General features: G+C 33.2%; 2 protein-coding genes across 2 annotated transcripts; both read left to right on the plus strand.

Annotated features, from left to right (window-relative positions):
- Positions 1-304: 304 nt before the first annotated feature.
- On the plus strand, positions 305-4,299 carry LOC136969045 (uncharacterized). Its single transcript, XM_067263124.1, has 6 exons — positions 305-408; positions 2,320-2,416; positions 2,498-2,583; positions 3,251-3,355; positions 3,434-3,490; positions 3,581-4,299. Exons 1-6 carry the CDS (start codon positions 331-333, stop codon positions 3,722-3,724), a joined length of 567 nt encoding a protein of 188 aa, XP_067119225.1. The 5' UTR covers positions 305-330; the 3' UTR covers positions 3,725-4,299.
- Positions 4,300-6,023: 1,724 nt separating this feature from the next.
- LOC136969046 (uncharacterized) lies at positions 6,024-10,826 on the plus strand. Its single transcript, XM_067263125.1, has 6 exons — positions 6,024-6,190; positions 8,730-8,826; positions 8,904-8,989; positions 9,734-9,838; positions 9,915-9,971; positions 10,048-10,826. The coding sequence occupies exons 1-6, from the start codon at positions 6,113-6,115 to the stop codon at positions 10,396-10,398; spliced, it is 774 nt and encodes a 257-aa protein (XP_067119226.1). The 5' UTR covers positions 6,024-6,112; the 3' UTR covers positions 10,399-10,826.

Below are 10,826 nucleotides of genomic sequence, written 5' to 3' on the forward strand. Positions count from 1 at the left end.
GTTCACCTGTTTAAATACAGGTGAACTAAATAAAGAACATAATTTCCAGTGTAATAAGTCCTGTTAATATATAGAAAGTACTAGTATACAAAATAAATTTTAAATAGGGTAAACAAAAGTTTGCCCCTTACACACTAACATTCATACATACAGGAAAAAAAACCCCAAAATCAGTGTTCGAGCGACGAGGGCGCCCCTTACGTCTTTATAATCAATTGAAAAATCGATTTTCCGAGTGTCGATTACACGAACCATTTATTGATTGTTCGTTTATAAAGTTCGTAGTTACAGATTTTCTGGGAGAAAATAATTTTAGGATTTAATTGGAAAATGGTTTGCATTAAAACGTGCTGCTTTTGCTTTAAAAACACTAAAGATGGATCCTTGGCCTGTGCCGTGTTTTATATGGTATGTATGGTCCAATAAGTTGGCCTCAAGTTTTCTGTGACCTAGTTATAATTTAATTTTTACTTAAATTTATTTTATTTGTACTTATATACGTAATGTTTGAGCCGATACATTTTAACTTTATGTCGTTTCTGAGGTTTACTTAAATTTGTGTCTTGCAAACTTCAATTTAGAATATTTTTGAGTGATATTCATTAATGGTTCTTTGTATTAGCTGTAATATGCAATTGTGCATTAGTCAATTTATGGGTTTTCTTCACGTCTTTAACACCTAAATAGAGCCATTCTCATAGAATAAAAAGCCGATTCGACAGGCATCGCTTACGATTAGTGTTTCCGTATACAAGTACGCAAACACTATCCTGTGTGAAAAGAACATTATGAATAAAGGTAGGTTCCAAGCAGCAAATAATATTTCTGTTTGAGAAATATGACATTTGACATCTAGGAACTAAAATGTGTGCAATTATGAAATTCGTAACCTATATGACTTTTAGTGTCCGGATGTCCTAGTTTTAGTCAACTGTCTAATGAACATAGAGATACATATAACAGAAAAAATATAAAGTCGTATGATGAGGCTCGTGTTTCCGATTTTCTGTTCGGGAGATTTTAAATATCTCATTTGCGTCATAAATCGACGAATATTTTACTGCTATTGTGCATCATTACGTAATTGTTCTAGAGAACATCAAGAACAGAGAGTAATAGCCCTTAGTAAACAGCAAGAAATAGCGTTTATCTTGCAGCATACAACAATAGATTAGAAAGAAAAATGTACAGAAACCCTAAAGTAGTGTTTTACTCGGGTATTAAAATTGCGCGCGGCGGCGCCATCTGGTATGATATTTTATTTTAAAGACTTTTTATATTATATTTTATAATATAATAATTAATAATGGCGAAAGCTTGATTTTTATGGTAGAGACAAGTTTTATTAAAAATTGTAATGATAATAGACAGCAAAATCTTCATTAAGTCCGACCCCACTCGATATATCACACGTGACCTGTGTATTTTTTCACCCCTTGACGTGAAAAACCAGGCAAACTTCACGTGGCTAGCTTCGAACCCATGACCAGATAATAGGGTTCAGCAGTTTTATCCACTCGATAATCGATAAATAAATGAACGTGTGGCGCGATGTGACGCCACAAACGAAAGTAAACAATTGAAGAATAATATGCTTGGTGGCGCCACACAGCGGCGGCTGGAGGAATTAACACTGTGTGAATTAAGACAGAAGTTATTTGTTGTGCTATAATAAGTAATGAATAATTCACGCAGTACAGAATGACGAAGTACAGAGTTCTGCTGTGTAAAAAAGTAGTGAGGTAAATCTTTAGTTTTTCCTCCTTGAGATGAAAAAAATACGCAGAAATGCAATTCAAGCAATCAATTTGCTTACTATTGTTAAATGACTTTCCTGAATCATCAATTCACTCAATCATTCATCTCTCGTCTTTGGCTCTTAAGGTCCGCCAGTGGACCATAAGAGGGGGGTAAAATTACTGAATAATGATAGTCGGTCGTGGGTTCGTGCATGATTAACAAGTTGGCTACAAAAAGTTCTCTGGGTTTTCTACGTGTCTAACACCTAAAAAGGGCAATTTATTATCATACAGTCCTTTTGGGAGGGATCTCTTTGCAAATCTCCCAGGTGTTGTGTCGCACTATCCGATAATTGATGGGTTGCTGATATAAACTATGATATACCGACAAATGAAGGAGCTTAACCTATTATAAAGTGGGATAAGTTACTCACTTCTCCACGTGCATGGGGCACAGCATGGCCAAGTGCTAATAAAACCCAGCCGACTAACCAAGCAAATTTCTCAATTCTAAGAAGTTTTATTAATTTTTCGCTAGATTTTACAACTAATTTTAATTTAATCTCCTGTTTTTTTATAGGTTGTGTGTTTGATGAATGCAACTTTATGCGTTTATGTATTGAACAACGACGAAGTTATGCACACTGCTGCTCAAAAGATTAAAATTGGAGAAGACTGTAAGAAATAATTTAATTGTTTCTAGTTACATGAAGTAGTCACACTTAACCATTAAGTTTTTATTTTGTTGAAATGCTTAGATGCAAGGATTGCGTACATATCCTCGTTGACAGAAACCATAATTATGTTCGTGAGTAGTGTTTTACTTGCAATCGGAGTGAGAAAAGTAAGTTCAATTTTTTAATTACGTTTTTATTCTTACACAAGCTTTGATAGGATATAATGTAAAAACTCTCATAAATCTATCATTTACAAAAATTACGGACAGTACAGCAAAGTTCTGCTGAAAGTGATTTCAGCAGGGTGTTTCTTATAAATAAATAACGACTAACCCGTTACAAAGCTATACATCCACCAAAGCCGAATTATCGGGCTAGAGTCGGCTATAATAAATAAATAATTAATATGACAATTTGGCACTAGAGCTTGGCGATGTGTCCCCAGCCGGCATTGTAATGCTGTCGATGGTCGTCGTGTTAGCTTATATATACTGGAGGAGGAGATCGGACCGAAGGTCCGAGGTAACGTGTCTGCACGGATAGCAGAAGTTGCTGGTTCGAGTCCTGCTTCGGGCCGATTTCTTTTCCTCCAGTTCCAAATTATTAAAATTATTTATTTAATTTAATTATATATTAAGTTTAGTAAGAGATGGCGCCTAACGCCAAGCTCTAGTGCCAAATTGTCATATTAATTATTTATTTATTATAGCCGACTCTAGCCCGATAATTCGGCTTTGGTGGATGTATAGGGTGTTTCTTATACATTCTATGGACATAAATTCGGTTATGCATATATTTTTTAATTTAATACGTAAAAATATATCTTTTGTATAGGATAATCGTTACCTCTTCTTACCTTGGATGTGTTGCGCGGGTCTCGAATGTTTTGGCTTAATTGTCCTCATACTTTTAATTGTGTATTTTGTTATGATTTCAAGTGTAAGTGCATAATCTTTATTTTTAAATTAATTTATTTGCCAATTGTTCGAAATAATTTTAATTATTTCTTATTTACAGTTGTATCCCGTCTTTGTAATTATTCTTTTGATTTTGCTGTTCGGAATCTCATTTGTTGTGAGTCTTTACATTTTTCACATTTATAACACATAATATTTCAATGAGTCTATGAAATAATAAATAATAAATTTTTGTTTTGTTTTACAGCTCTACATGCTGTTGTGTGTTTCGTCACAATACCAATTGCTGGCTAATATGCCACTTCTCATCACTTACAAAATTTTTAACACATGCAGCAACTACGAAATAGACAACAGCGTGACACGTGACTCCGTGTACTTGAATGCCTAATACAGTCGATTCGTTGGAATGCCTGTTCCTGTTATGATGTGATGAGTCGACTCCACCTAATATTTGAGTAATATTTTTTCTGTGAGCATAAGTTACATATACAAATTAATAATAGTGAACTTTCTAACGTTCTGGATTGGGTGGAAAGTAACTAGGCATTGAAAAATCACTCTAATTTCTATACTTCTAATGCATAAATATCAAATAATTTTTTTCTTATACTTTTTTAAATGGAAATTTGGATTAGTACCTCAAAAGTCAATGTAGGCACCGTCGTCATCCAGTAACTCCCTGAAACAAACGGGAATTGTAATATGGATGGACGTCCACTTTTCTATGCGTCCGCAACCAAATTGGTGTTCATTATCTTCGAATGACAATTGTTGACTGTTTCCGAACGGATTATTCAATGATGTCTATTCACCGTACGTCACCATGCTGTACAAGAATGTATAGTACAGCAATCAAAGATTTCCACATCTCATTGCTTGCAGCAATCGGTGCTGGCTCCTGAACAGACAATCGGTCGGCTATTTATTTTGTCATTACACTTGCGGACTCTCTCTTCACTGTCCACAATAACAATGCAGAAATGATAAAATTTTGTTGACTTTTATGCATTCTCATATAAATTTTATTAGGATTGCATTAATATTACAAAAATTATAGCGATTTCTGAATGAGTAATTACTTTTCACCCACCTGTAGACATTACTTTTATTACTTATTCTTAATTTCTTACACGTGTTAGCATTGTCGAGCGATGTTAGTTTTACTTAGATGCATAACAGTGCACAAAGAGATTTTGGTATTTTTCTATCTGGATGTACTGTATATTTAAGACAATTGTTTCTTACAATTTCCCATGTTTCTGCTAGCTTCAGTAGTTTGTAACATACACAAGAAAATAGTTTTTGTACTGTTGTATAATTAATTAAAGTATTGTTATTATTATTATTTTCATAACACTGAACTATATTTTAATCTGGAATTACCCCCTCGTGTTTTATCATTTATAAAACGTCATACAGATGTAAATTGTATTGATTGTTTGTAAACTTCAGTAGAAAAAAAGGAATTTTATGTAATTTTTGCCAATGTGAAGAGCAAGACACAGGGTGGCCCAACCCGTTCGAGGTGATTTGATAATATGAATCGTACACTAAGCTTAGACCATTGTATTTTTTTTTATGAAAACAACTATACAAAATAATGTATTTTAACATATAAATCTGTAAAGTTTCTGAAATTTAATAATAAATCTCATTTTGCAATTATAATCCTGACTCATACACTATATACAAGCAAAAAATTTCATAAAATTAATTATGTAAGATTTAAAAAACGATTTTCGCAGATGTGAGAGCCTAAATTTTGGCTAAAAGGGCCTTTTTAAATATACCAGACTCAATAGTTTCTGGAGTCTGGTATGTTTAGAGGGGCCCGGCTCCTTGATTCAAATGCAATGGTGGGCACCCATTGCATTTGAATCAACCCTCAACAGGGTGGAGAACGATGCACTTCAGCTATAGAATTACCAACGTAGATGAGGATGTGGTATTTTGCTCCGATCCGTAATTCCTATAATAATCTATGAGATCCAGATCCGGATTCACGCTGTTATAGATTAGTATCTTATCGCTTGGCCCAATAGCTAACAAGACATCGTATAATCTTTACATATATACATTTTTTTTATACAGTACGGTCGCGCTAATCCGAACAAATTGAGACCAGTGGTAGTTCGGATTAACAGGGGTATAATAGAAAGGACACGATGCTTACGCTTTGAGGCTATTTTTACTGTTTTGAGATTCTTTACATCAATAAATAATGGTTAGAATTCTTCTTAGTTAGCAGCAATGCTCACAACACGACTTATGTTTACACTTAAACTGCAGGTATACAGTTGACATCATTTTAGTTAGATAGGTAGAAGCTGTTCGGATTACAACGACTTCGGATGACCAAGGATTCGGATTAGCGTAATAGGAATTGAGCCCACAAGTGGCCAAGCGAATAAAACTGCTGAGTACATCGTGATCGGGCTGTCCAAGTGAAGTTTTACAGGTTTTCTTCACGTTTGTAATGCCGAGTTTTCCATAGAAAGTCCTCCCAGGTGGAATTCCCCTCGGCAGATCGCGTTACTTTATACAAACAATAATATGATTTTTTTAATAATTGTTTAACCTTTACAAGTAAATTCAAGAGAAATTGGAACAATGGTTTATACAGCATACACCGACGAAAGCGCCCCTTGCGCCTTTACGAACAATTAGAAAATCTATTTCCAAAATATCGATTAGTCGACTCACGTGATGATTGTTTGTTAAAATTCGCAGTTATACATTTATCTCGAACAGAATTCTTTCACAATTTAACCCGAAAATGGTTTACATGAAAACCTGCTGCTACTGTTTTAAAAACACTAAAGATGGATCCCTGGCCTGCGCAATCTTTTTTATGGTACGTTTCACCCATTGTCTTCCACATAATTGTATTCTGTGATGTTGTTATGATGTATTTTTGTGTGTAAAAACTCATTACTTTAATTCGTAGTCACTTTATATTTACTTATCTGCAAAATAATCGAGTCGATATACTTTAATTTTGTGTTGTCGTCCCTCAGAACACAGGTTCTGGTGTTTAAAATGTCGATTTAAAATGATCTTATATAGAGTTAAATATAGAATATTTGAGTGGCGACGAATTTTATTCACGTCATTTCTTTATTAATTTCGAATTTACCATAAGTCATTTATCTTAAATTATTTTTAAAAACTGGTAAAGTTAAAACGCATTTAGTTGCATAAACATTCGTATCGATTATTGTAAATAATTCCTTCCTTAATTGTTAATTTATAGTGTTTATGTGCATTTTAAATAGTTTACGACGGTGTGATTTAATTTAATTCAGTTATTTAATCATTGCAGGATCACACATTGCAGATTTATAAGTTACAACAGACACTTTATTTTACATACGAGGCATTAATTTCAATTATTGCATCACCCCACATAATTAATTAAATAACTAAATTAAGGAAAGGTGTTACTTTAATGGGCACTTTTAACACATTTTCTTCTCGTGTTCTAGGGTTATATTAAGCGGAGGGAAAAACACTATCTGAAAAATCCATTGTGCATCACGTGTTTGAATAATGATAACAGTCTTCTGTAGAAGAGATGGAAGACACTCCATCTTATTTGTTCTGGAAAACTCGTAGTTATGCCAGAAATTAGGAAATTTCTGGCATAACTATGAGTTTTCCAGAACAAATGAGAGGAATTCGTCTTAATTTTACGTATTTATTGATTACAAACAATTATTACGTTTTAATAGTTGTAGCATAATTGTTCTTCTCATATTACTTTAACCAATAAGTTAGTTTCTATTTCTAACTAAAAATGTTTAAGGTGAGATCCTCCACGTCATTCTTGTACATTTTTACAAATTTTCTGATGAAATTATCATTAAAATTTATTATAGAAGTGAGGAGATCTTTTAACTTACCCTTTGTAATTTCATTTTATAAGATACAAGATTACTAAAAAGTCTTCACGCCTACACAAATGATTGAATTCGTTGGGTTGATGAACTGAGGCAACACCACACGTGAGTGATGTGTCATATGTTGCTTTACAGGGCTTTTCTGGAACTGAATAGAAAGCTGGCCCATATTTAGGTGTTAGACTCGTAAAGAATACTCAGAAAACTATTGGTGAGGTACTTGTTGTAGTTACTCATAAGTCTCAGAAGATAATATTTAGATGAATGCGCGTATAAATGTATTACTCTCACTTAGAGCAGGTACAGTACACGTCTGGTATACGTTAGTCTCCATACAAATAATAAACATCGAAGGGTCCACCTGCCTGTGATGCTTCTAACGGCATGGTAGGCTGGTAGACCCTTCGTGTATGTAATTGGTAAGAAGACTTTCGAAATTTTATTTATAAATAATGTAAACAACTTCTTTCAAAACCAGTTTAAACTCGGAATTTCTGGTATGTTCGGGTGTTGCCGATAACTGTTCAAGTAAACTTTTAATCGAATATTCGTTTAATTTAAATATTGAAAAAAGTCGAAATCGATCCGGGTACGCGATTAATTTTACAAAATCACTGCTAAAAGCAGAAACGTTGCAGAGTAATGTTGACACGAAATGTCCTTGGTTATCGACTCTACGACAATCTCTCACGAGTATTCTGCACTCAATATAGAAATTCAAATTAGAAAATCAAAAAGGTTCGAGATGTATCTATCATTTTACCCCACTTTTTATATCGATCTTGTAGGAATTTAATAATTAGATGCAGATTGTTTATTGGAAGGATGACACAACAAATTTCAACACATAAAAACAATTGCACGAAGATTTATGGATGCTTATTAATGTTAATTTCAAGAAAGATAATTGTGTTTTTCTATGTAATTATGGTTTTTTGATCCACATAAAAAACGGTGCTGATATAGACTCGTAACTTCAATGATTGATAGAGTAACTGAACGCTTACAATATACATCAATACTCGTATTGATGTATATTGTAAGCGTTACCTTAATTTGATAAATTTAGCCTTCTAAAAACGAGTGCAGCTACGCACCTAAAATAATAATCCAATCAATAATCTTTTTACTCAGATTTAACGAATTACAGCCGTGTTTTTGCTGTAAAGGAGTAAAAATGGAATCCTTCGGTACGTGGAAGCATGCAATATGCAAATGTTAACAATTTTATTGCCTTTTTTCTTCGTTTACATTACTTAAAATCCGTTCTAATGGCAATTTTTGGAATTTATTTTGATAAAATACATTGCTAATTTAAAAAAAAACACTCTTTTAATTGAATACATACAAGCTGCTGGCATACAGCATTAATCTGTATGCCAGCAGCTTTAATTTCTTTATTGGCCTGCGAATCTAATGATAATTAGGCCTGTAATGAATTATTATAAATATATATTTGAATTTATTTTACTGTAATTTCTCATCTCTTCGCAGGTTATGTGTGTGATAAACGCAAATTCCTATATTTATGTACTGAACAACAAAGAAGCTTTGCACTCCGCATCTAAGATGCTTAACATTGAAGAATATTGTAAGTTATTTTACAACTTTAGAACTGTTTTTAATAATTAAATAAGCTGGTTTAATCATTAATTTTTAATTTTTTAGCGGCAAGGAAGATGTACGTGTATTATCTGATTGAGACAGTAATTGTCTTCCTGTGCAGCCTCTTACTTGGATACGGTGTGAAAACGGTAAGCGGGTTCTAAATAATTTATTTTTTCATTTTTGTGCAACTTTTTATAAATAATTTAATTGGAATTTAATATTCGGAGCCGAATATAAGTGAGAAAAGTTACGGTTAATGTATCGGTTATCGAAATTACAAAGTAATTTACAGAGAATTCCACTTTCTCTTTCACTCGGTTTGCCCGTAGAAGCCGTGCTGAGAGATTTTTATATAAAAATATTATTGCGAAATACTTTTAAAACTTCATTAAAAATTTATCTTCGAGTAAATTGCACGCATCGTGGATATTCTGAAAGAATTTTTACTTGAAATTACCGAACAGACATCTTTGCAAAGGCCAATTTAACAGTGTTTTCGACTAAATTTTATTTAAAACTACCTTAATATTAACCTTAAATAAATTTATCTTTATTTTTTCGATGAATTTAAGTTTGTTGGTGGATGTAAAGATTTAACAGTAAATTCAATTAAAAAAAGCATAATTATTTGACGTTTTACTGCATCCCGCAAGTATTATACCCATTCGGTCCTAATTCTAGTCTCAAGAGAGCTTCTTCTCTCCCAATTCTAGTCTCAGGAATCCCATTTTGTCGCTTTATAGTAGACTTCTAGAGAAAACTTGCTCTAGGTATGTCTCCTCACTTGTACCCGGTCTTCCAGTTGGTGATTATCATTAAACGGAAGCTATTTCTTCAAACTTTATCCACTTTCTAACGTTAAATCATTAATAAATCTTTCATGTATGTAGGATAATCGCCATCTTTTCTTGCCTTGGATATGCTGCGTGTGCCTCGAATGTTTCGGTTTTGTTGTCATCTTCACCTTCATCATATATTCCAGTGCAGCTTGGGGGGTAAGTTACGTATATTTTACACTTAAACAAAATTAATAATCCATTAAAACATGCACTAATTGTTTCTAATTTGTAGTTTCATCCTGCCTTGGCAATTATCGTCTTGTTTTTGCTATTTGGATTTTTATTTTTGGTGAGTATCCTCTCAATTTAACGCCGTTTACGTTGAAGACACGGTAGAAACTAATGAGTATGACGTCGTTTTACAGGTATACATGCTTCTGTGTGTTTTATCACAATACCAATTGCTGGCTAATGGACCACTTCCCGTCACCTACAGAATGGCTAACACGACGAATACCTACGAAATTGACAATGGAACTTACCCGTACGGCATGGCAAACGTCACACCTAATTACGGAATGCCTAGTGGGTTTAATCCCTACGGAATGCCAACAATGTATAATGCAGTCGTAACAATGAATCAACCTGGCCCATACGACAAATCTGTACCAGTTAATGCTTATATGATGGCCAATCCCGCAACTGCAAACACTTACACCTATGGATCAGGTAATGCTTACGGTGTAAGACCATCGGCAGCAGTCGACACTGTTTAGAAGGAAGTGTTTATTTAAACAATTTAAACAAATTTTGGTAATGTAAATTTACATTCGACTAATTTAATGCCCGGGATATACTTTCTACACAAAAAATATCAAAAATAATTACGAATATTATTATTTTTTTAAGGGTTTAAGGTCATGGTTACTATTAAACATTCAGGATTATAGTTAGATAATATATAAACATAGTTACTGAATCAGTGTTAATTACTTGGTTAAATGTTAATTTTTTAAAATAATTTATTAAAATATAAAAAAAAATTCTGTGAATATTTCATACAAAACTTTCAAACACTACCTTCGAATCTCTATAGGCTACACACACTCATGGATGTTGTGAATAATGTTATTTTTAATGCCTTTTTTGCAACAAAATCAAGTAAAATTCTGTCACCAATACTTATAAACCAAATGTCAATAGT

This window comes from Centruroides vittatus, unplaced genomic scaffold, assembly GCF_030686945.1.
Source record: "Centruroides vittatus isolate TY-2023 unplaced genomic scaffold, ASM3068694v2 contig_1695, whole genome shotgun sequence".
In the NCBI taxonomy this organism is placed as follows: Eukaryota; Metazoa; Arthropoda; class Arachnida; order Scorpiones; family Buthidae; genus Centruroides; species Centruroides vittatus.

Bases quoted from the DNA above. Each gene is read 5' to 3' on its own strand.
- LOC136969045 (XM_067263124.1), top strand. From the start codon at position 331: ATGGTTTGCATTAAAACGTGCTGCTTTTGCTTTAAAAACACTAAAGAT. The intron at 409-2,319 runs GTATGTATGGTC...GTTTTTTTATAG, and splicing joins CCTGTGCCGTGTTTTATATG to GTTGTGTGTTTGATGAATGC. The intron at 2,584-3,250 runs GTAAGTTCAATT...TCTTTTGTATAG, and splicing joins TTGCAATCGGAGTGAGAAAA to GATAATCGTTACCTCTTCTT.
- LOC136969046 (XM_067263125.1), top strand. From the start codon at position 6,113: ATGGTTTACATGAAAACCTGCTGCTACTGTTTTAAAAACACTAAAGAT. The intron at 6,191-8,729 runs GTACGTTTCACC...ATCTCTTCGCAG, and splicing joins CCTGCGCAATCTTTTTTATG to GTTATGTGTGTGATAAACGC. The intron at 8,990-9,733 runs GTAAGCGGGTTC...TCATGTATGTAG, and splicing joins TTGGATACGGTGTGAAAACG to GATAATCGCCATCTTTTCTT.